Source organism: Nothobranchius furzeri, chromosome 7 (genome assembly GCF_043380555.1).
Source record: "Nothobranchius furzeri strain GRZ-AD chromosome 7, NfurGRZ-RIMD1, whole genome shotgun sequence".
Lineage (NCBI taxonomy): Eukaryota > Metazoa > Chordata > Actinopteri > Cyprinodontiformes > Nothobranchiidae > Nothobranchius > Nothobranchius furzeri.
Window position 1 is genome coordinate 64,162,437 of NC_091747.1, and position 26,102 is coordinate 64,188,538.

Sequence of the window (26,102 nt, forward strand, 5' to 3'; positions counted from 1 at the left end):
CTCCACCGGGGTTCAAGTTGTCCACCATGGCTTAAGAGAAAGTTAAGTTACATTCGCTACTCGCAGTGCAGTGGGCATGTGCGTCACTTATTTCGGTCCGGGTGAAACATGACCCCGTGCGTTTGCAAAACCATGAATTAATTAAATATGAATTAAACGAATCCTCGAGGCAGAGAATTTGACTCGAGGATTTTTTGTACTCAAATTATTCGAGGTACTCGAGGAATCGTTTCAGCACTAATCACTATCACCATCATCATCACCATCATCAAAATCATCATCACCATCATTACTATCACCATCATCATCACCATCATCATCATCACTATCATCAAAATAATCATCATCATCATCATCAAAATCATCATCATCATCATCACCACCACCACCACCATCATCATCACTATCATCATCACCACCATCATCACTATCATCAAAATAATCATCATCACCATCATCAAAATCATCATCATCATCATCACCACCACCATCATCATCAAAATCATCATCATCATCACCATCATCATCATTATCATCACCATCATCATCACCATCATCATCACTATCACCATCATCATCACCATCATCACCATCATCATCACTATCATCAAAATAATCATCATCATCACCATCATCACTATCACCATCATCATCATCATCATCATCATCACCACCATCATCACTATCATCAAAATCATCATCACCATCATCATCACTATAATCAAAATCATCATCATCATCATCATCACCATCATCACCACTATCACCATAATCATCATCATCACCACCATCATCACTATCGTCATCACCATCATCATCATCATCATCATCATCATCACTATCACTATCACCATCATCACTAATCAAAATCATCATCACCATCATCACCATCATCACCATCACTATCATCAAAATCATCATCATCACCATCATCAAAATCATCATCACCATCATCATCACTATCATCAAAATCATCACTATCACCATCATCAAAATCATCATCATCATCACCACCACCATCATCATCATCACCATCACCATCATCATCACTATCATCATCATCATCACCATCATCATCACTATCACCATCATCAAAATCATCATCATCATCACCACCACCATCATCATCACCATCATCATCACTATCATCATCATCACCATCGCCATCTTCACTATCACCATCATCATCACTATCATCATCACTATCACCATCATCAAAATCATCATCATCATCACCACCACCATCATCATCATCATCACCATCACCATCATCATCACTATCATCATCATCATCATCATCATCACCATCATCATCACTATCATAATCATCATCATCACCATCATCATCACCATCATCATCACTATCACCATCATCATCACCATCATCATCACTATCACCATCATCATCACCATCATCATCACCATCATCATCACCATCATCATCACTATCACCATCATCATCACCATCATCATCACCATCATCATCACCATCATCATCACCATCATCATCACTATCACCATCATCATCACCATCATCATCACCATCATCATCACCATCATCATCACTATCATCAAAATCATCATCACCATCATCAAAATCATCATCATATTCACCATCATCATCATCATCACCATCATCATCATCACCATCATTATCAAAAACAACATCAGCTGAATTCAGAAGCATTAACATCAGCGTGTATATCGATCGGTAACGGTAAATATTGATCATCAGCCATAACAGCAATATTAATACTGGCCCAAACGTTCATATCGTTGCATCCCTACAGGTAAACAAGATTCTTCTTGAGAATCATGGATAGATCAGCTAAGGACCCCTCCAACACCCATGTTCCTTCAAAAGAACAGAACAAATCATGAGGAATCGGTCTGATGTCTGGATCTTTTCTCTAACCAACCTCTTAGCACCACCTAGTGGCCAGAACCCAGTTAAGCAGGATTCTGTGATCCAGTCAGTAAAACACAGGTTAACCAGGTGGTTCTGTGGTTTTTTGTGTGCTGGAGCCTTGATTCTGTGGCCAGAGGCAGGTTCTACTCACGCTGTCATCTCCGACTCTCTGCAGAGCGTCTCCCAGGTGGAAATAAAAGCGTCCGTCATCTGTCCCCGGCTCCCCGGACTCCAATCCTTCCTGCTCACACAAGAAGTCCACTTTTATTGGGCAGAACATTGTGACCCAAAGCTTCTGAGCTCATTAGTAAAACCAGCCTTAATCACATATGTGTCTGAGAGCAACAGAACAATTCAACAACCTGGTACGACCGTGGTCTACTGCGTCAATAAAAAATAACCAATGTGATATTCTTATTATCCAGAACCAAAGGGTTCTGACGAGTCTCCCTATTTAGTTTAACCCAACAATAATGACACCTGCTCGTCTGGCATCCCCGTGGGCTCAAAACTACTGACATATATACCAAACGTGAAATAAAGACAAAGCTTCTCTGAACAACTAACCTGGGTAGGGCTGCAACAACGAATCGATAACAATCCATGAAGAAATGCGTTGGCAACACATTTTGTCATTGGTTTGTTGTGTTATGCAATTTTTCCTCGTGTCATGTAACCTTTATGTAACAGTCAGTGTGCGCACCTCATCTGTACAACAGCAGAGAAGATCGACAGACACATTTATGCTGCAAGTGCGATGAAAAAACTGTGTACCATAAACTACTTTTAGGCTTAGCCCTTTTTAGGCTTTCCCCCCAGAACTTTATTGAACAAAGGTAAGTAGCAATAGGACAGTTCCATGGGCTGGCAGACAGGGGTGGTGGTCCCCTTATTTAAAAAGGGGGACCGCAGGGTGTGTTCCAACTACAGGGGGATCACACTCCTGAGCCTTCCTGGTAAGGTCTACTCAGGGGTTCTGGAGAGGAGGGTCCGGCAGACTGTTGAACCTCAGATTCAGGAGGAGCAATGTGGTTTTGGTCCTGCTGTGGAACACTGGTCCAGCTCTATACCCTTAGGAGGATCCTGGAGGGTGCGAGGGAGTTCACCCAATCAATCCACGTGTTATCATGTGGATTTGAAGAAGGCTTTTGACTGCGTCCCTCGAGGGTTCCTGTGGGGGGTACTCCAGCAGTATGAGGTACCAGGCCCTCTGATATGGGCTGTTAGGTCCCTGTATGACCGGTGTCAGAGCTTGGTCCACATTGCCGGCAGTAAGTCGGGCTCGTTTCCAGTGAGAGTCGGTTTGCAGCCGAGTGTGAAGCAGCTGGGATGAGAATCAGCTCCTCTAAATCTGAGACCATGGCCTTGAGTCAGAAAAAGGTGGAATGCCTTCTCCAGGTCAGGGAGGAGGTCCTGCAGAGTGGAGGACTTTAAGTATATTGAGGTCTTGTTCACGAGTGAGGTACAGCTGGAGTGTGAGATTGTGCTCCACCTGCAGTGATGCGGGCGTTGTACCGGTCTGTCGTGGTGAAGAGAGAGCTGAGACAGAAGGCAAAGCTATCGATTTACCTGTGGATCTACGTTCCTACCCTCACCTATGGTCACAAGCTTTGGGTAGTGACTGAGCATGTCAACCCGGTGTTGGTTTCTCTGCACTGGATCCCAGCTGCTTTTAGAGTTCGTTTTAAAATATTGGTGTTGGCGTACAAATTGTTGACTGGACTGGCACCTTCCTATCTAGCGGACATGCTGGTGCCGTATGAGCCAACTCGCCAGTTGTGGTCGGCTGACCAGCAGCAGTTGGTGGTCCCAAGAACGAGGCTGAAGCTGAGAAGAGATAGGTCCTTTTCCACTGCTGCACCTGGACTTTCAATTCAATTCAAGTTTATTTATAAACCGCCAAATCATGACGAGTCGTCTCAGGGACCTTCAAGCAATGTGTCTATAGTTATATTGTGATTTCTTAGTAAATATTCTATTTGGTGAGAGATAAACTTTATTGTATTTATCCTAGTGGATCTATAATTAAACGGATAAACTAGTAGTAGCACATCCAACGTCAAAGAGAGTAAAAAGTTATTATCAGGAGAGGGAGAATGTTTAAGTGGTTAGCAGCAGTGTGCTAGTCGATGGCCCCCTCCATGAGGCCACCACAGCTCAGCAGAACATCGTTGTAGCTTCTTCTGGGGAGAAAAACACTTAGAGAGAAAATAAAGTTAACAGCTGAAATAGCAGGAAATAATACAGTTAAAGAGCAGATTGTAGAAGAAAGCAGTAGAGTGTGAAAAGTGGTCAGTGTGTCCTCCAGCAGTCTAAGCCTATAGCAGCATAACTACAGAGATAACTCTGGATAATCTATCCTATTTAGATGGAGGCATGTTGGAGGCAGGGCAAGGGAGAGCCGTCTTTACCGACTGTACACTCCACCTCCCTCTACTCCCCCACTTGTCCAGATTTAGGCTAACATCAGATTTTAACCATAGGCCCTATCAAATAAAAATGTTTTCAGCCTATTCTTAAAAGTAGACAAAGTATCTGCCTCACGGACTAAAGCTGGGAGCTGGTTCCACAGGAGAGGAGCCTGATAACTAAAAGATCTGCCTCCCATCCTAATTTTAGATATTCTGGGAACCACCAGTAGACCTGCAGTCTGAGAGCGAAGTGCTCGGTTAGGAACATATGGAACAATCAGATCACTGATGTATGATGGACCTTGATTATTAAGAGCTTTATATGTGAGAAGAAGGATCTTAAAATCTATTCTGAATTTAACAGGTAGCCAATGTAGGGAAGCTAAGACAGGAGAGATATGATCTCTCTTTTTAATTCTCATCAGAACTCTAGCTGCAGCATTTTGGACAAGCTGAAGACTTTTAACTACATTCTGTGGACTTCCTGAGAGTAATGAATTACAGTAATCCAGTCTTGATGTAATAAATGCATGAACTAGTTTTTCAGCATCACTCCTGGAAAGGATGCTTCTAATCTTAGCAATATTCCGAAGGTGGAAAAAGGAAATCCTGCAAACCTGATTAACCTGAATGACATGTCCTGGTCAAAGATAACACCAAGGTTCCTTACTTTGTTCTCGGAGATTAATGTAATGCCATTAAGGTCAGGCGATTGGATAAGCAATTTCCTTTTCTGGATTTCCAGCTTCTTTGGTACTTTGGAACCAGCTTCCAGGCAATACTAGAAGGGCATCTTCTCTGGTCGTTTTTAAGTCCCTCCTCAAGACTCACTTGTATTCACTGGTTTTAAACACTGACTGATTATTCTTATGGGAGACGGTGGAACAGGAGTAAAGAGCTCGCCCCGTAATCAGAAGGTTGCAGATTCGAGTCTCGCTCAGTCTGTCGCTGTCGTTGTGTCCTTGGGCAAGACACTTAACCCACGTTGCCTGCTGGTGGTGGTCGGAGGGACCGGTGGCGCCTGTACTCGGCAGCCTCGCCTCTGTCAGAGCGCCCCAGGGCAGCTGTGGCTACATCGTAGCTCATCACCACCAGTGTGTGAATGTGTGTGTGAATGGGTGAATGACTGGTTGTGTTGTAAAGCGCCTTGGGGGGTTCCAGGACTCTAGAGGGCGCTATATCAAATACAGGCCATTTACCATTTATCCACTCCTGTTTTTAAGCAGTGTTGTGTTTTATTTCTTTTACATAGTTTTTGTATGTTTTAATATATTATCCATGTTTTTACTGTTTTTAATTATGTCGGTATGTTTTTATCTGTGTGAAGCTCTCTGGTCGACAGTGTTGTGTATAAAGTGCTTTACAAATAAAGGTGGGTTGGATCGGAAAGAACAAGATCACGGATACCGCAGGGTGGCTGGGCTCTCCCTTAGAGATAGGGTGAGAAGCTCGGTCACCAGAGAGGGGATCGGAGTAGATCCGCTGCTCCTCCACATCAAGAGGAGCCAGTTGAGGTGGCTTGAACATTTGGTCAGGATGCCTCCTAGACCCCTCCCTGGTGAGGTTTTCCGAGCACGTCTAACCAGGAGAAGACCTAACGGAAGATCCAGGACACACTGGAGAGACCATGTCTCTCGCCTGGCCAGGGAATGCCTTAGTATTCCCCCGGAGGAGCTGGCCCTAGATGGCTGGGGCAGATTAGCTAATGCTAGACGGTAGAAGGCTCACAACCAAGTGGGATTCCAGAAAAGCACGATGGTCGTGAAACTAAGGCTATCTAACCTCTACAAGCGGAAGAAAAGTCCCCGCTATCCTGTTTATTCTTGGCTGTCTGCAGCTCTATGATGCAGAGTCGCTGCTGCTTCGAGTCTGCTCCAAATATCGCAGCAGCATTATGGCAAGCCACTGTAACATGTAATTCACAAACACGTCTATCTTTGAACATAATTTAAACTGGATTATTGCTAACACATACATAATAGACATGTCACAATTACATTTTTAGCAGTAGAAATTAAATGTTATTAGCATTTCCATTAGCTTACTACTGAACATGTTAATGAAATACATAAAATTTGACTTATCTTAGTTTAATTATGGATATATTTAGCATGTTGTTTAGAACGCTATTGAACTGTTTTCTAATCGTGTTTTGTTGTTGAAGGAAGAAGAGAACAAATGTTTCCCTAGCCATTTTAAAATTTTCCCATTTAACCCGATTAATCGAGTCGAGACCCTAAACGATTCATCGATGATCTAAATAATCGTTTGTTGCAGCCCTACTGGCAGGTAACCCAGGTAACCGCTAGGTGGCACTCTTAGATGGAATCCAGGCTGGCACTCACCCGGAGGTAAGGGATGCTCTCAGCTATCTGGTTTTCTGCCTTCAAGATGAAGCCGTAGTGAACTTTAGCAAAGCCGTTGTCAGGGGCAACCGCCAAGACCTAGGGGGCGGGGCATAAAGAACAGATGGAGAATCAGAGAACAGCAAAAAGCCCGCCCCCTCAAAATGAGTTATATCTGATAAAAGACCTGCACCTCTTCATAGACTTTCTTAGCCCCCTTGTTGTCACCTAGCAACAGGTGTGCGACGCCCAAGTCGTTCCTGAGGCTGACATCATCTGGGAATATTTGAACAAGCTTTTGCAGTGTTGCCAGAGATCCTCGCATTCGACCTGAAAGGAAAACGTCAAAATAAATGATGAACTACATGTTTAACTGTCAGGGCCCCGGTAACCAGAGTAAACCAGGTGTCAAGACTCAGGTAAATGGTAAATGGCCTGTATTTGATATAGCGCCTTCTAGAGTCCTGGAACCCCCCAAGGTGCTTTACAACACAATCAGTCATTCACCCATTCACACACACTGATGGGGATGAGCTACGATGTAGCCACAGCTGCCCTGGGACGCACTGACAGAGGCGAGGCTGCCGAGCGCTGGTGCCACCGGTCCCTCCGACCACCACCAGCAGGCAATGTGGGTTAAGTGTCTTGCCCAAGGACACAACGACAGCGACAGACTGAGTGGGACTCGAACCTGCAACCTTCCGATTACGAGGCGAGCACTTAACTCCTGTGCCACCGTCGCCCAGGTAACCAGAGTAAAGCAGGTGTCAGGGCCACGGTAACCAGAGTAAAGCAGGTGTCGTTACCGAGGAACTGCTGCCTCTCGGCTCGGCGTTTCAGCGCCGCCCTCAGGAGGTCAAAAGTCACATCAGGAAGCTCAGCCACCTCTCCGTAAGTGCTGACGGCTCTGTGCAGCATGTCATTACTGCGTTGCTTCTCGGCGACGTCGTCCTCCGCCTGTCATGGATACGATGTTAACGATCAGGCTCTGTTAGGGATCAGCTGACCCGGTGGGTCGTAACGTACCTGGGCCTTCCCATAGCGAGCACGCGGACTCTGAGGGAACTGCTGAACCAGGGATTCAAAGGCTTTCAGGGCCTCCTCCAGCTTCCCCTGGCGAGGAGCAGAAACATGATGTCGGGCAGTTACAGCGTTTGGGTTTGGCTGATGAACATTTCTACCTTCTTACGGAGCTTCTCTGCTGCATCCAGTTCAGCTTTAATAGTTACATCGAACTTGTTCAGAAACTTTGGTTTCTTCTTCTTCACTGCAGCAGAAACAAGGAGGAGATGAAGAGAACTAGGAGATCAAACCGTTGGGTCAGAATTGGGTTTTACCTTTTTCTTTCTGCTCCTCCACCCGTTTCTCTGCTGCTCCTTTCAAAATAAAAGCACATTGAGATCTTGATCCATGTAGCTCAAAGACAACAGTAAATGTGATCAAACATCCAGACACTTAGCAGAATAAAACTAATGACATCATCAGCGTGAGATCACACAGAGGGATGAACAGCTGGTTAGGTTTCTCACCGTCTGGAGGAATCTCTGTGGGTTTGACTTTATTCTCCGGCTCTGGTTGCTCCTCTGCTTCTAATGTTAAACATTTACCACATTTAAAGTTTCCTAACTGTTTTGGTTGATAAACATTAAAATTTCTACAAAGGCTGGTTCTGCTGGCTGTGGTTAATAAAACGGACCTCCTGGAGGGGCGGAGCCGGGGTTTCTCACCTGCTTCCTGTGTGAGTTTGGAGCTCGTCAGGTATCGGTCCGGCTCGACTGCAGAACAAAACATCACACAGAATTATAGAAACTCCATGTACAGGTTAGCCCACAGCGCCACCTGCTGACAGGCCTGATCAGACTGCAGTTAATCAGCTTCATTAATGAAAAATCTATAATATGTAACACAATAATGATATTAATAACTAATACAATATTTTACACTGATCGGTTGCTGGTTTTGTTTCTAAAATTAGCCCAGTCATAAAATAAAACTGGACTCACCAACGTTGTGGTCTGGTTTCAGCTCCTCTACTAAAACTAGAAGAAGAAGAAGAAGAAGAAGCATTAACTCAGCTGTGAGCATCAGAACCAGACCCGGTTCTGTGGTGTGGGTCGTTACTGCCTTTACAAACTCTCCATTAGTTCTCCGACAGGTTTCACAAAGTCCCTGATTGTGACATCACAATAGGTAAATGAGAAAACAGCACTCTCTCACCTGTAGAGCCCCACCCACCCAAATTCTTGTTTACTGAGACGGAGACAGGCTACGCTGTTGGAGCAGCAGAGGGCCGCGACGTGCCGTCTAGCCTTCGGTCCCACAGAAGAGGACATGTCGGGGTAGGCTCGTAAGCTTATCTGCTGGTTAGGCAGCGTCCCTGATCAGCGCTAAAAAGCCTCCACAGTACCATTAATAATAAAAACAGCTTTTATTCTGCTGAAGTATGTCATAATCCACAGAGGACATGAGCAGCTGTGTGATGTAACACGTGTTTTAGGTGCTCTGAGACAACAAAGCACATAGATGAAGTCGTGGGGGACTTCCCCGTGTTTCTCCGGTGTCTGGAGCTTAACTTTCAGCTTTGAGTTGGTTTATATTTTCACTTACTTTCTGCTTCACCAGTAACTTCAAATCTTACAACTGCAGGTTTTCGGGACGTCTGCTGACGTCGTTTCAGAGTCAGAGGACTCCAAAGCTCTTTACACCACAGTATCATTCATCCATTCACACACACACATTCACACGCTGGTGATGAGGTACGATGTAGCCACAGCTGCCCTGAGGCGCTCTGACAGAGGCGAAGCAGCCGAGCACGGACGCCACCGGTCTCTTCGACCACCACCAGCAGGCAAGGGGGGGGGGGGTTAGGTGTCTTGCCCAAGGACACAACAGTAGGATTCTGTGTCCGGAGCCGGGATCGAACCCGGACAACCCGCTCTACCTCCAGAGCAACTGCTGCTCCAATCAGCACGAGTCAACCAGAGCTTACGCTCAGCTACTCCGCCGGGCCGATCGGAGAGCCTACCCCTGATCAGGTACTCAGAAGGTTTGGACAGCCCGGTCACGTGGGCACAAGGCCAATAATGAAAACAGTGCTAATATGTCCCCTTTAAAGGCGTTTTAGACAGGAAGTGATGCGTTTGAGCAGGAACCGTCTCACCTCCAGTGGTGTCGATGGCGTTGGCTTCTTCCTCTGGAAAACAAGATTACAGGAAATGTTTTCTAAAGCTGTAAATCTATGCAGCAGAGAGGAGGAGAGAGGAGGAGGGGAGGAGAGGAGAGGAGGAGGAGAGGAGGAGGAGAGGAGAGGAGGAGGAGAGGAGGAGGAGAGGAGAGGAGGGGAGGAGAGGAGAGGAGGGGAGGAGAGGAGAGGAGGGGAGGAGAGGAGGAGGAAAGGAGAGGAGGAGAGGAGAGGAGGAGAGGAGAGGAGGAGAGGAGAGGAGAGGAGGGGAGGAGAGGAGAGGAGAGGAGAGGAGAGGAGGAGAGGAGAGGAGAGGAGGGGAGGGGAGGAGAGGAGGAGAGGAGGAGGAGAGGAGGAGGAGAGGAGAGGAGGGGAGGAGAGGAGGAGAGGAGAGGAGAGGAGAGGAGAGGAGGGGAGGAGAGGAGGAGGAGAGGAGAGGAGGAGAGGAGAGGAGGAGAGGAGAGGAGGAGAGGAGAGGAGGGGAGGAAAGGAAAGTAGAGGAGGAGAGGAGAGGAGGAGAGGAGGAGAGGAGGAGAGGAGGGGAGAGGAGGAGAGGAGAGGAGGGGAGGGGAGGGGAGGAGAGGAGGAGAGGAAAGGAGAGGAGAGGAAAAGAGGAGAGGAGGAGAGGAAAGGAGAGGAGAGGAGAGGAGGGGAGGAAAGGAAAGTAGAGGAGGAGAGGAGAGGAGGAGAGGAGGGGAGGAGGAGAGGAGAGGAAAGGAGAGGAGAGGAGGAGAGGAGGGGAGAGGAGGAGAGGAGAGGAGGGGAGGAGAGGAGGAGAGGAAAGGAGAGGAGAGGAGAGGAGAGGAGAGGAGGAGAGGAAAGGAGAGGAGAGGAGAGGAGGAGAGGAGGAGAGGAGAGGAGGGGAGGAGGAAAGGAAAGTAGAGGAGGAGAGGAGAGGAGGAGAGGAGAGGAGAGGAGGGGAGGAGAGGAGAGGAGAGGAGAGGAGAGGAGGAGGAGAGGAGAGGAGAGGAGGGGAGGAGAGGAGGAGAGGAGAGGAGAGGAGAGGAGAGGAGGGGAGGAGAGGAGAGGAGGAGAGGAGAGGAGAGGAGGGGAGGGGAGGAGAGGAGGAGAGGAGAGGAGGAGGAGAGGAGGAGGAGAGGAGAGGAGGGGAGGAGAGGAGGAGAGGAGAGGAGAGGAGAGGAGGGGAGGAGAGGAGGAGGAAAGGAGAGGAGGAGAGGAGAGGAGGGGAGGAAAGGAAAGTAGAGGAGGAGAGGAGAGGAGGAGAGGAGGAGAGGAGGAGAGGAGGGGAGAGGAGGAGAGGAGAGGAGGGGAGGGGAGGGGAGGAGAGGAGGAGGAAAGGAGAGGAGGAGAGGAGAGGAGGAGAGGAGGAGAGGAGGAGAGAGGAGGAGAGGAGAGGAGAGGAGAGGAGGGGAGGAGAGGAGGAGGAAAGGAGAGGAGGAGAGGAGAGGAGGAGAGGAGGAGAGGAGAGGAGGGGAGGAAAGGAAAGTAGAGGAGGAGAGGAGAGGAGGAGAGGAGGAGAGGAGGAGAGGAGGGGAGAGGAGGAGAGGAGAGGAGGGGAGGGGAGGAGAGGAGGAGAGGAAAGGAGAGGAGAGGAGAGGAAAAGAGGAGAGGAGGAGAGGAAAGGAGAGGAGAGGAGAGGAGGAGAGGAGAGGAGGGGAGGGGAGGAGAGGAGGGGAGGAAAGGAAAGTAGAGGAGGAGAGGAGAGGAGGAGAGGAGGGGAGAGGAGGAGAGGAAAGGAGGGGAGGAGAGGAGGAGAGGAGAGGAAAGGAGAGGAGAGGAGGAGAGGAGGAGAGGAGAGGAGGAGAGGAGAGGAAAGGAGAGGAGAGGAGAGGAGAGGAGGAGAGGAGAGGAAAGGAGAGGAGAGGAGAGGAGGAGAGGAGGAGAGGAGAGGAGGGGAGGGGAGGAGGAAAGGAAAGTAGAGGAGGAGAGGAGAGGAGGAGAGGAGGAGAGGAGGGGAGGGGAGGAGGAGAGGAAAGGAGAGGAAAGGAGAGGAGAGGAGAGGAGAGGAGAGGAAAGGAGAGGAAAGGAGAGGAGAGGAGAGGAGAGGAGGAGAGGAGAGGAGGAGAGGAGAGGAGAGGAGAGGAGGAGAGGAGAGGAGGAGAGGAGAGGAGAGGAGAGGAGGGAAGGAGAGGAGGGGACCTACTGACCGTAGGGGTGTTGGCTGTCTCCAGGATCGTCTGATAAAACACAAAAGATGCTTTTGAGTTCTGGGTCCAGGTGAACCCAGCAGAACCTCTCAGATGATTATTTTAGTTATGTTGCTTAATTTCACCCTGAATGTCGTGGCAGTTTGCTGATTCATGGAACAAGAACAATTTATAAGCAACAGTGACAACCTCCCTCTCACCGAGGACATGAGGGGGCTGACCTCCACACAGGTGGTGAAGCAAGCTCAACAGCAGCAGGAGGCTGAGGAAGGATGGGAAGTTTCCCAGAATGCTCTGCAGCTTCTACATCATGCCCCCAGAAGAAAGCCAAGTTAGATCTAGACTTCAAACTCCATGCAGCAAAGCCAAGGACTCAAAACTGCAACCTTCTTGTGTCGAGGCAGCAGCGCTACCATGCAGCAGAGTTTGAGTGGCAGCTCACTGAACCAATAGGAACTTCTGAAGCCCCCCCCACACACACACTGACCTGGAATAAAGTGGTCTTCTACCGGCAGAGGCAGCGGAACGGCGGCTGAGACAAACGACACAAACAAAACATCTAATCAACTAACAGATGATGACATCACTGATGACTCAGCAGAAAGGAAGTCTGCTTCACTCGTAACAAACGAGTGATGATCAGACTAGAACAGACCAGAGATTACTGTGGACCAGTTATAGTCAGCTGGTGTTAGTGTGCACACATACACACACACACACGCACGCACGCACGCACACACACTCACACACACATACACGTGCACACACACACACACACACGCACGCACGCACGCACACACACACACACTCACATACACTCACGCATGTACGCACACACACGCACACATACACGCGCACACACACACATGCGCACACACACACACACACACACACACACACAAACACACACCAACCTTGGATTTCAGACTCCACATCCTGAGATCCAGGGACTGCAGCACAGAAGCATCAACATTAAGGCGTTGTCATGCCAACAGCTAACCTCACACAGGTGACAGGAAGCAGGTGAAGTGTGTGTTTAAATAAGACGAGTGGTGAGGAGCCTAACCAGCGATTAGTCAGGGCCCTGATCCCACCTGGTGTGTTTTTATGCTTACTAGTGGCCAGGCTTACGTGTCACACACCTGAAGCTGGCGTTCCAGACCGCGAGGCGTGCCCTGGACGGTGGTTTGGTTTCTCTGCAGCTTGTTGGTTTGGTTCTTAGAGACGTGAAGACAGAAGGAAAACCAGACGGATGAGAGGGAACATCCATTTACATGAATGAATAAGCACCAACCACCGAGGTGAGGCACGCCTGACCCGATACTACCATCACCTGCTCTTGGCGTTTATCCTCTGCCCCATTCAGGAAGAGAAACAGCGTGACATCATCAGCATAATCTCTAGCAGCCAATGGCAGTCTTAACCAGTTTAAACCAGTAAAACAACCCAGGACTGATGTTTGTGGTGGTTTTGGTTAGGGATGCACCGATACGATACTGGTATCTGTATCGTATCGGTGCCGATACCCATTCCAGTGTTGGTAAAAGTGAACCGATACCAGTGCAGCTCACTGTAACTGGTCATTTCTGTTCACATATTTTAGTTTTGTGATGATTTCTATTCATTTATTTGACTGTTTATCTACCTCACAGTCTCTTCCTGTTGAAGGCAGAGAAGAAAATAAAACCTGTATTCCAAATCATTGCATGTTTTTGTGAGGTAGAAGTATCGGTATCGGCGAGTACTCAGATCCAAGTATCTGTATCGTATTGGTTTGGAAAAAAGGGGCATCGTTGCATCCCTAGTTCTGGTCGACTACCAGCTGCTCTCAGGTACCGGGTCAGCAAGTAAAGAAAACGTGTTAGAGGTCATGAAGCTGCTCACCTGTCGTCTCTCCAGGTGAGCCTCGCCCCTCTGGTGCCCATCCCACTCGGAGTCCTGTTCAGCGTCCAAAAGAGACCAGAAACATCCAGTTAGATCCTTGGTGAGGAAATACACCTGTCCTGTTTCCATGGTAACACACACCTGTTGCACTTCTGCGTATTTACCTACTCTGTACGTACACACACACACACACACGCACACACACACACACACGCACGCACGCACACACACACACACGCACACACACACACACGCGTGTCCTTTGGAGGTTCTGGAGAAGCGCTGACCCATCAACACTGAAGTGTGCTGCTGGGAGTGGAACAGGAACTGGATCAGAGGTTCTGGTCTGGGTCAGGGTTTCCAACTCCCCACTAAAATAAAGTGCAGAATCAGACTATAGGAGCTTTTATTTTGAAGTTTTTAGCGGATTTTAAAAGTCACCCGTAGCATCCTGTTGTGCTGCCATGTGGACACACTCCACACATGAACCCCTATCTCCCTGAAACTGGCCAATCGAAAAGTCCCCGTTTGTGATGTCACAGTCAGAATAATTAGCACTGAAGGAGGTGCTAAAGGAGGTCAGACGCACAGGAGAGGAGAGGAAATGTCATCTTTATGACTTCAGTCTCAGAAACAAACTACAACAAAACTCGGTTTCAAAACCCTTCAAATACCTGAGTTCAGCAAGCAGAGAACCAGAAAGCGTGTTTCATCTGAGGATGCACGATAAATCTTCTGTTAGCATATCAGTGTCGGCCCGATAAGCCACACCGTGCCCTTATTAACAATATTTTCCTGTTTGTGTCGGTTTCAGAGGGTGGGGGTGTGATGTGTAGCTGTTCAGTCATGGGAACGTGATGGTGATCATCTCAGAAGTGTGTGTGTGTGTGTGTGTGTGTGTGTATAATTATCATCACGTAAACCAGGTAGATCCAACCATCTGGAACAATAAGGTGTTGAACATGCTGCTGTGGACCATTCTTCTCATCGAGGAGCTGTCTTCACCCAAGCAGAGTGAAATCCATTAGAGCCAACAGGTGTGCTCACCTGTAGGAAACCTCACCAGAAGGTTATCTCCATCTGAACAGACTCTGTCTCGCTGCTGCATCCTTAAACACGTTAAAGCGGAACGATCTACCGTTGTCATGGCTACCGGTAATGACCTCCCAGAGCTGAAGCACAGCAGAGAGGGGTTAACCCAAAGTTCCGTCATCCTTTCTTCGGCTAGACGACCATCTTCTGCCTCCTGATGGCGGTCGGAGTTCTGGGTTGGGAGTTGGTTAGCGCTGATCAGAGACCCTTCTCCCTGGAACCGCTCTCCTTTTCCAGCTTTGTTCTGTCTCTACCCTCTTCTCCTTCATTGTCTCCAACACTTCCCTTTCTTTCTAATCTAATCTCTCCTTCTCCTCAGTGACTCTAGCTCTCCCTCTTGCCATGCCTTCCTCCTCTTCCCTCGCTCCAGCCCTCTTTCCCTTCTCCATCATTTCTTTAGCCAGCTCCTTTTCTTTGGCCATCCTCTCTCTTTCTTCAGCAATGCCTTCCTTTTCTAGTCCTCCTTTTTCTCTAGCAATCATTTTCTCTACTTTCTGACTTTTCTCTTTCCATCCTTTCTTTCTCTGGTCGCTCCTTCTCCTGTTCTACTTTACTTGTTTCCTAACGACACATTCTTGCTCAGCTCTTTCTTTTTCTACCTTCTGTCGTTCCAGGCATTCCCGCTGTTAAAAGTCCCTTTCCAGAGGAATAATGTTTGTGAACACCGTTTAGACTACATTACCCATGATGCACCTCGGTATCTGTACTTCCCGTTGGGAACGTGTTTAGCGCAGTTCAGCACAGCTGAAAGGTGTTGGATGATCAGCGTTTTTCTCGTGCGTTCCTGTGTGAGTTACCCTTGGTGTGCGTGTTTATCATGTGAGTATTATAAGATGAGATTGATGCTTATTTGACTTTATCTGTGAGTTGCTCTGTGTACATCACTAAGAAGCTAGTCCTGTTGCTAAGTTGCAGGTTTTGTTGGCCTACTTCAGGCAGCCTTGGTTGCAGCTTATATGGCATTCCATATACGACTCACTATCAAGTATGGTGGTTGGAGGTGGATAGAACTATTTTCTGTGTTTATTATCTGACCTGTAGAGATACTGTTTGCTAATGCATATACGAACAAGAAATTCATGTATGGTCTTAGGGTGGCATCTAGTGGCCATGAGGTTTATAGCAGATCATATAACTTCATGCTGGAAACCCACAGTGCTGTATAAGCGGTACACTGCTATTCATACTAATGGTTGTTCTTTCTGTTAACAGATTACCACACCCACATACTCCTGCACACTCACACTCCCTTTACCTGCATTCATAGATGGGAATGCAATTGCCTCACTTGTTGATGTCATCTGCTACCTCTTTAATAAAACTACTTGGACTACATCACTGTGGAGTGCCAATCCTTCTGACCGAGGACAACTCAGTTGAAGCGTGATCGGCAATCAGTGCAAACATTCAGTACAAGTGGTCCTTCGAGCCAGATTTGCCTTGGCTGAGTTCATGAGATGGAAAACCCTCAGGATGGAGGTGCATCGAGTAGCCCCCGTCCAAAACGGGAGAGGAAACTCCCGGGATATCTGGTGGACTATGAGCACAACCTAACTGAGCCACCCAACCCATCTAGAGCTCCAAGTAGTTCCAGTAGCTCTGACAATGAAGAGGAAGGGAGATGGCAGAGGATGGAATCCGCATGGAACAGTGTCCTCCAAACCATGAATCACCTTCAAGCGTCTATGGAGGACACTCATGGAACATTACTGAAGCGGGTGGAGCGTTTGGAGCAAGCTTCACAACCTAGCAGTGAGGTGATACATCGCACCATAGAGCCACTACCTGTACCAGAGCAGGACACCACAACACCTGCGAACATGCTGACGCCAGTGAAGGCATCTGCTCCATCACCTCCTCGTAAAGTGAGTTTTCACACTCAGCCAGTGCTGCACCCTGCCACTTATGTAGCTGCATCAACGCCACTCAGGAGACTTGGACGATGCACCGCTACACCCTTCGTGTACCAGAGATCGGAACATCATCTCCTTATAAACCGGCCAGGCCAGGTGCAGATATCACATCACGCAGCCTCAGCTAATCAGCCAAGACAACGTGCTTATCATGCAGTACAGCAGCTATCACAGGCTGGGGATCCAGTGAGTCTGCAGCAGATGTTACATCCAGCTGCTCCCGTCTTCCAAGCCAGACCTCCAGCTAATCCTGTGTACTTGCAGCAACCACCGCGTCCTGCTGATCCGACCTACCAACTTCCACGTCCACCAGAACCTGTGACCCAGCCATCACAGTGGGCAGACGCTCAGCACCCTGTATCCAACATATTGCATCCTGAAGCTTTGCCTGATCCAGCTGGCAACCACCACGTTCCCGACCCGTCAGGAAGTGACCATTCATCATCTTCCTCTGCTGGACAATATAATCCATGGGTTGCCACATCTGAATCAGCCAGAGCGCCTCTACCAAACCTGATGGAGATGATGGTGGCATCTTCATATGGTATTCCAAAGCCTAGGCTGGTGGTCTTCAGGACGGGCAGAGAGAGTGACTTCGCCTTATTAAAGAAAGGGCTGGACAGCACCTTAGGGCCACATTCTCATCTGGGAGAAGATTACAAGTTTCAGGTCCTATTAGATCATCTAGAGTATCCCAGCGCCCTACAGGTAGCCAAGCGCTACATCCATGACCGCACTCCCTATACTAGTGCAATGAGGGCGCTAGAGCAGAGGTATGGACAGCCAAGGCAGTTAGTCCAAAGTGAGCTTAGCACTATATTGAACTGCCCCCCTATTAGAACAGGAGACTCTCAAGCTATTGAGGACCTGTCCCTGTCCGTGTCCAGCCTGGTCGGGCTTCTCAGTACCATGGATGAAGTAGCAGCCAGTGAGCTTCATTGTGGTTCACATGTGGACAGACTGCTTACCAAACTCCCCCTGAACTACAGAGACAGCTTCATCGAGTACTGTATTACCCGGGGGATCATCCGCACTGGCAGCAGCCGAACATACAATATGTATGACTTCTCAGAATGGTTTGAACGGAAATCCCAAGTCCTTCAGCTATCCAGACAAGCCTCTCACATGCCCTCTGACAGGCCACGCCCAGAGAAGAACCTACTCAAAGCCTTAGCAGGGCCCAAGTCACACAGCAAATCTGCTTCCATCTACTACGGCCCAAATCCAGCCCAAGCCAAGCTAAGACCAGGGGGAGGATCTACAGCTCCCAATCCGACAGTCCAACCTAAGAAGAGACAGAAGTTCAAACCTTATTGTCCATACTGTGAAGGGACAGAGCATTATCTGAATGGCTGTGATGGATTTAAAGGGCTAGACCTCAAAGCTATGGCTACCTGGATTACTGAGAAGGCCAAATGCTGGCGCTGTGGCCGTAAACATTCTCCAGAGCAGTGTACTCTAAAGAAGCCGTGCAGCACCTGTGGTGACCAGCATTTGTCTGTGCTCCATGACCTGGTTGAGGCCAAGAAGCGGGACCCTAACATACTAACTGTGAGTACTAGTATGGTTTACCTAGACTATTCAAGTCACTCAGGTCGAGTCATGCTTAAAGTAGTACCAATTCAACTACATCATGGTGGCAAATCTCTGGACACATTTGCTGTGCTTGATGACGGCTCAGAAAAGACTGTTGTGCTTCCTGCGGCAGTTGAATCTCTAGGTTTGGAGCAGGAGGAAGCAACACTCGCACTGCGAACTATCCGTCGAGATGTAATCCAGATGAAGGGAGGCTTTGTCTCATTTCAGGTGTCACCGAGAGCTAAGCCCAAAGTGAGGTACAAAGTAACACATGCATTCACAGCCGACCAGCTGAGTCTAGCTACTCAGTCATGTCCAGCTGAACAGCTGAAGAAGAAGTATATTCACTTGCAGAAAGTCCAGATCAAAGGATTTAACCAGGTCCAACCTTTGGTGCTACTTGGCTCAGATAATGCTCATCTCATCACCCCTGTCCGTCCTGTCCTTAGGGGGTCATCTAAAGGGCCAGTAGCCGTCTGCACCAAGCTCGGATGGGCCATCCAGGGGCCAGCCAGTAGTATGCCTACATCTGAGGGGGAGCTGCAGTGCCTGAACATGTGTCTTTCTCCTGCAGAGGCCCTGCATCAAGATGTGAAGCGTTTGTGGCAACTAGATGTTCCCCCCTGTAGGACAGAGAAGGAGGTCACACGGTCAAAGGAGGACAGAGAGGCAGTGGCTATGTTGGAAACAAAGACCCTCAGAGTCCCAGTAGATGGTGTCGAGAGATATGCCACTCCTCTACTGAGAAGAAGAGACTTTCCACGTCTGTGTGTCTCCCCTGAAGCAGTAAAGGGCCTCCTCAGATCTACTGAACGTAAGCTGGCCAAGAACCCTGATCTGACCCATACATACAACCAGGAGGTCCACAGGTTAGTAGAGTCTGGCTATGTTGCTAAGCTGAGCCCAGATGAGACACATAGCTCTTCTGAGTCATGGTATGTACCGCACCACATAGTACATCACAACAATAAGGCTAGAGTGGTCTTCAACTGTTCGTTTGAGTTTCAGGGGTCCGTCCTGAACCGCTGCCTCTTACCAGGACCTCCCATGGGGCCCACTCTGCTGGGGGTATTACTCCGCTTCCGCCAACACCCTGTAGCCGTGAGTGGAGATATCAAAGCCATGATTCATCAGGCTTGGCTGCTCCCAGAGGATTGTCCCCTGCTACGGTTTCTGTGGAGGGATTGTGAAACAGATCGGCCCCCAGACATATATGAGTGGAGAGTTTTGCCCTTCGGAACGACATGTAGCCCCTGCTGTGCTACGTTCGCCCTACAGAGACATGCAAGGGAGCACAAAGAAACCCACAAAGACATCTGTGACTCAGTCCACACAGCCTTCTACGTGGATAATTGTTTACTGTCCCTGTTCAACCCAGAAGAGGCAAAACAGCTCATCGACCGGATGAGAGATTTACTCATTCAGGGAGGATTTGATATACGACAGTGGGCGAGCAACGTGCCCGAAGTAGTTGCTCACCTGCCCGCTTCAGCTCGATCAGAGAGCTGTGAACTTTGGCTGAACTTTAAAGGTCTCGACTCACAAGAGTCAACTTTAGGACTTAGCTGGCACTGTCCGACAGATGTCCTGGGATATAAGCACCGCCCTATCACCTACTCCACGGTCACGCTGCGCAATGTGTACAAGGTACTAGCTACCCAGTATGACCCACTAGGTTATATTTGTCCCTACACTACAAGGGCCAAGCTGATTGTACAGGCCCTGTGGAGCACAGAAAGAGGGTGGGATGAGCCCATCGAAGGGAATCTACTTCAGTCCTGGCTTGAGTGGGAAGGCGAACTGTCACACCTTCAGCATGTCACCATTCCCCGTTGCTACGCTCCTCCTCATAACTCCAGCAATGTGACATACGAAGCTCACGTATTCTGTGACGCATCGGAAAAGGCTTATGGGGCTGTGGCTTATCTCAGGGTAATTGAGCGGCAACGGCCCATCATCACATCATTCCTGATGGCTCGCTCCAGAGTGGCCCCACGCAAGCAGGTGTCAATGCCCCGGTTGGAGCTTTGCGCAGCACTCACAGGAGCCCAATTGGCCAGATTACTCCAGACAGAGCTTACTGTTCCCATACAGTCGATTTACCTGTGGACAGACTCTACCACGGTGCTGCAGTGGATCCAATCTAGTTCCTGTCGCTATAAGGTATTTGTGGGGACTTGAATCTGTGCAATACAGGAGCTGACATCTCCTGAACAGTGGCGATATGTGACCTCTGAGCTCAATCCTGCTGATGACATCACCAGAGGGAAACATCTCGCTGACCTAACAGCCCCCAATCGTTGGTCACATGGTCCACCTTTCCTATTACAAGCCGCTGACACTTGGCCTAAGCTGCCAACAGTGTTTCCAGCCTGCAATGAAGCAGAGCTCAGGAGGACTGCATTCTGTGGGCACGCTTCTGTATCCCCAACCTTGCCGGATCCAATGCAGTATGCCTCACTAGATAAGCTGATTGCTGCTACGTACCGGACCCTACACGGGGCGGCCGACACTCCTATTACAGCCGCGGAGCGACTGGAAACCAAGACCATGCTGCTCCGCTCAGCTCAGACCGACAGCTTCACAGAGGAGACCAAAGCCCTCCAGACCAGTCGGCCAGTCCGCTCAGACAGCCGTCTTAGCACGCTGTCCCCTGAATATGACAGTCTTACTGGTCTTATCAGAGTCGGAGGCCGCCTTCGTCAAGCCGCAGACTTAGATCCAGACAGTATTCATCCCATCGTACTAGCAGCTGAACATCCCCTGACCAAGCTCATCATAAGGACTTATGATGACCAGCTCCTTCACCCAGGTGCAGAGAGGCTATTTGCGGAGATACGGCGCACCTATTGGATTCTCAGAGGACGTCAAGCCATTAAGAAACACCAGCACCAGTGTGTGGACTGTAGGAGATGGCGCGCCACACCTTCTACACCCAAGATGGCTGATTTACCTTCCTCACGGATGAGACTCTATAAACCCCCGTTCTGGTCAACGGGCGTAGACTGTTTCGGGCCATACACGATAAAGATAGGTCGTAGAAGAGAGAAACGCTGGGGAATTATCTACAAGTGTCTTACAACTAGATGTGTGCATCTCGATCTCCTCCCTAGTCTTGACACCGATTCCTTCCTTATGTCATTACGCAGATTTATCGCACGCAGAGGAAAGCCATACGAGATGTGGTCTGATCAAGGAACCAATTTCAGAGGTGGTCATAGAGAACTCCAAGCAGCATTTGAAAACATGGAGCCTGACCTCAAGCAGCAACTAGCCACGCAGGCTATCAACTTCTGCTTCAATCCCCCACACTCGCCTCATTTCGGAGGAGCCTGGGAAAGGGAAATCAGAGCAGTGAAGTCAGCTCTGCAAGTAGTCCTGAAGGACCAAGTTGTGGCAGAAGAAGTCCTACTCACAGCTCTCATAGAGGTTGAGGGCATTTTGAACTCAAAACCGCTTGGCTATGCATCGGCTGACATAGCCGACCCAGATCCCATCACACCAAATCTTCTCTTGATGGGGCGGCGTGATTCAGCACTACCCCAGGCAGTCTACGGCCCCTCAGGCACTCTTTCGACCAGAAGATGGATACACAGCCAGGTCATCAGTGACCACTTCTGGAAGCGGTTCATACAGAACTACCTCCCAGGACTGCAACTCCGACAGAAATGGAGGAAGTCCACTGACAACATGACCGTGGGACAAGCTGTTATGATTGTAGACTCTAATCTGCCTAGAGGCCTCTGGCCTGTGGGTACCATTTCCCAAGTTTTCCCAGGGACTGATGGTGTTGTTCGGGCTGCCGAAGGCAAGGTTAAAGACAGTCCCTATGTTCGCCCGGTGACTAAGCTAGTGGGACTCCCCAAAGTCCCTGAGGACTTAGATGATACTGTTCCGCAATAGCTTGACTTTAGCATGTGTGTATTTGTATCCATACAAATACAGGGGCGGCTGTTAAAAGTCCGCTTTCCAGAGGAATAATGTTTGTGAACACCGTTTAGACTACATTACCCATGATGCACCTCGGTATCTGTACTTCCCGTTGGGAACGTGTTTAGCGCAGTTCAGCACAGCTGAAAGGTGTTGGATGATCAGCGTTTTTCTCGTGCGTTCCTGTGTGAGTTACCCTTGGTGTGCGTGTTTATCATGTGAGTATTGTAAGATGAGATTGATGCTTATTTGACTTTATCTGTGAGTTGCTCTGTGTACATCACTAAGAAGCTAGTCCTGTTGCTAAGCTGCAGGTTTTGTTGGCCTACTTCAGGCAGCCTTGGTTGCAGCTTATATGGCATTCCATATACGACTCACTATCAAGTATGGTGGTTGGAGGTGGATAGAACTATTTTCTGTGTTTATTATCTGACCTGTAGAGATACTGTTTGCTAATGCATATACGAACAAGAAATTCATGTATGGTCTTAGGGTGGCATCTAGTGGCCATGAGGTTTATAGCAGATCATATAACTTCATGCTGGAAACCCACAGTGCTGTATAAGCGGTACACTGCTATTCATACTAATGGTTGTTCTTTCTGTTAACAGATTACCACACCCACATACTCCTGCACACTCACACTCCCTTTACCTGCATTCATAGATGGGAATGCAATTGCCTCACTTGTTGATGTCATCTGCTACCTCTTTAATAAAACTACTTGGACTACATCACTGTGGAGTGCCAATCCTTCTGACCGAGGACAACTCAGTTGAAGCGTGATCGGCAATCAGTGCAAACATTCAGTACACCCGCTCTTCCTGAACAGCCACTCAATCAATCTCCCGTCTCTTTTTCTGCCCTTTCTTTAGCCAGTCTTGCCATCTCTATCTTTTCTCTCTCTTCTTTCTCATTTTTCCTCTACCTTTTCCCTTTCCTTTCTCTCCTTTTCCACCATCTTATCCAGTCTCCATCCCTCTTTCTGCAGTTCCTTCCTAACAGATGTTTCCAGGTGCTTCACCTTCCCTTCCCAGGCTGCCTCCCTCTTCTCCTCACCAGCCAGGTGAGCTTTGATCTTGACAGAGCCATGCGAGCGATCCTCTTGGCCTGTCTCCTCGTAGATCCGCCTCAGCTTGTCTTCTCCACTGGAGTGCAGCTCAGCTCCTCGCCTGGCCCGCTCTGAGGTTTAAGGTCAGAGACTTTAGGAACCAGGTAGAACAGGTTACCGGCCGGTGCCAGCTCTACTCCTGACCAATTTTCATCTTGGTCAGAGGTTGTGGTACGTGGCCGTAGGAGAGCCCCTGTGGTCGATCCCAACCCCCACCTGACCTCAATCTTTCAAACCGCTTCTCTCCACTTGCTGAGGAACAACCAGCTGATTCCTCCAGGCCTCCTCTTCCCTCCCAACCATCTGATCCCATAGTCCAGAAGAAACGACCTCAGCAGTCAACACCCCCCCCTCCCCCACCCAGACCTCCACCCCGACGCAAAATACTAAAGGAGGCTGTGCATCGACACTCTGCTGGACCTCCTGCCCTGGCTCAGGAGGTGAGCTCCTCCACCTCAAACCCTCCAGTTCCCCGACACCACAGGAACCCAAACCCAGAACCCTCCACGACTCCATGGGAACACAAATCAGGAGCCCTCACACCCCGTCCACTGTTTTCACCAACCACTTAGCTGGTAGGTGATTCAATAATCAGGATGTTTTAACATCATGATGAGATGTTTTCCATCAGCCACCATTCCTGCTCTCCTGGATAAACTTCCTGGTCTGCTGTGCTCCATCCCAGCTTCAGCTATAAGAGTGATCATTCATGTGGGATCGAGCGATGTTACACGCCGGGAGTCCGTCATCACTCAACAGCATGTTCACCATCTCTCTGACGTTCTGAAGAGCAGCAGAATGTCTGTTTTCATCTCCGGCCCGATCCCCACAGTTCCTCGTGGACGTGGACGTTTTAGCCGTCTGCTCTCTCTCCTCTCCTGGCTTCAGTCTGCTTGCAGGTCCCACAGTTTTGGTTTCATTGATAATTTTAACCTGTTTTGGAACCGTTTCTCCTTTTTCAGACAAGATGGTATTCACTCTAACTGACATGGCTCTAGCATGCTAACCGCTAACGTCCGGTATGCTGTGAAGTCCCATAGATGTACATCTGTGGTGGATTCCCTTCCACAGACCCCAGCCATCTTCTGCCATCACTCAAACCTCCACTACAAATAACATCACTCCTACAGTCCTCCCATGATGCAACTGTCTTCTGTGTGTCTTCCAAAGGTCACAATTCCTAAAATGTTGTCTTCTGCTGACAAACCCGAGTTTCCCTATTCCAGTTCATTTATCAACCAGCAAACACATAAACTGCATTCATGGCCGGAGAACCCAGAACACCAGATGTTTACGACCCATCCCTCTCCAGCAGGTTAAGAAGATAAATGTTCTCCAGGATTCAGTTCATTGGTCCTGTTAAATGCCCGCTCCATCTCAAACAAATCCTTCATTTTAAATGAGCTGTTCGCCACAGAAAAGTTGGACTATTTATTTCTTACAGAGACATTTAAATGAATTATGTCCACCAAACTGCTCTGTGCTTACCACACCACGCCCGACACGTCGTGGTGGAGGTCTTGCTGTGGTCTTTGGGGACAAACACGTCTGTAATCTGGTGAAAAATGTCCCTTTTACAACTTTTGAATGTCAGGTCATCAAAGCAGGTTTACAAAATGTATTTCACTGTATTTTAATCTACCGACCTCCCGGTCCAGCTGCCCTTTTCTCTCTGCATCTGCAGATTTTCTATCATCAATGATCGAACTAGAAAAAGTTTTAATCCTCGGTGACTTTAACTTACACATTAATGATCCTAATTGTAGCACAGCAGTGGAGTTCATGTCTATTACAGAGCCTTTAACTTAGAGCAGCACGTTTCAGGCCCCACACACTAAATGGGACACACTCTAGATCTTGTTTGCTCTTTGGGACTAAACATCAATCATTTACATGTTGAAGAGGTTCTTGTGCGTGACCACAGCTGCACTTTCTTTAATGTCCTATCTGATGTTGAATCTGTCCCTCGCACCTAAAATCAAAGAGTAGTATCATTAATCAGTCAGCGGTGGATGGATTTTCTAGACAACTTGACAGCAGCTCAGTTCAGGGTGATGATCCAAGCTTGTTCATCCAGTCATTGGACAAACAATGCTGCAGCATCTTAGATAAAGTAGCTCCTGTTAAGCTGATAACTTTTTCTAGCAAGAGGAAAAGTCCCTGGATTAATAAAAACATTTAGAGTCTCAGAAGGACACGCCGCAGAGCCGAGAGGCGTTGGAAGTCGACTAGATTAGAGAGTCACAGGCTGTACTTTAAAGAACTGATAACATCTCTGAATGAGACGGTGAAAACTTCCAGAGCCACTTACTTTGCTCAGCTGATCGCTGTAAACAAAAATAACTCTAAAGTCCTGTTTGACACCATAAACCAGATTGTTTCACCTCACGCCCCTCTTATGCCAGTTTACTCAAGGTCTGACTGTAATAACTTTGTTGGACATCAACTATGAAGGATGATTTTTAATGAATTTTTGAAAATTACATAATTGTATTGACTGTTCAAGTTTGCTTTAATATCTGAGGATTTCTACAGTAAATCTGTCTGAAATGTGGCACACAGGTACAGTACGTGTCCCAGAGGAAGGATGTGTTGAAAGTTGGACATCAACTATGAAGGATGATTTTTAATGAATTTTTG

At 48.3% G+C, this 26,102-nt stretch overlaps 1 protein-coding gene across 2 annotated transcripts in view; it reads right to left on the bottom strand.

Moving 5' to 3' along the window:
* unm_hu7910 (un-named hu7910) overlaps positions 1-26,102 on the bottom strand; it is a 56,482-nt gene that overhangs the window by 8,424 nt on the left and 21,956 nt on the right. For both annotated transcript variants that reach the window (XM_054736169.2, XM_054736168.2), the window contains exons 5-20: positions 13,839-13,892; positions 13,097-13,171; positions 12,869-12,904; positions 12,442-12,486; positions 11,955-11,984; positions 9,826-9,858; positions 8,669-8,704; positions 8,393-8,440; positions 8,195-8,254; positions 8,003-8,041; positions 7,847-7,932; positions 7,692-7,778; positions 7,472-7,622; positions 6,859-6,995; positions 6,666-6,764; positions 2,061-2,150 (exon numbers count right to left, since the gene is read on the bottom strand). In XM_054736169.2, coding sequence (XP_054592144.2) covers positions 2,061-2,150; positions 6,666-6,764; positions 6,859-6,995; positions 7,472-7,622; positions 7,692-7,778; positions 7,847-7,932; positions 8,003-8,041; positions 8,195-8,254; positions 8,393-8,440; positions 8,669-8,704; positions 9,826-9,858; positions 11,955-11,984; positions 12,442-12,486; positions 12,869-12,904; positions 13,097-13,171; positions 13,839-13,892 — 1,106 coding nt within the window. The remainder of the gene's footprint in view (positions 1-2,060; positions 2,151-6,665; positions 6,765-6,858; positions 6,996-7,471; positions 7,623-7,691; positions 7,779-7,846; positions 7,933-8,002; positions 8,042-8,194; positions 8,255-8,392; positions 8,441-8,668; positions 8,705-9,825; positions 9,859-11,954; positions 11,985-12,441; positions 12,487-12,868; positions 12,905-13,096; positions 13,172-13,838; positions 13,893-26,102) is intronic.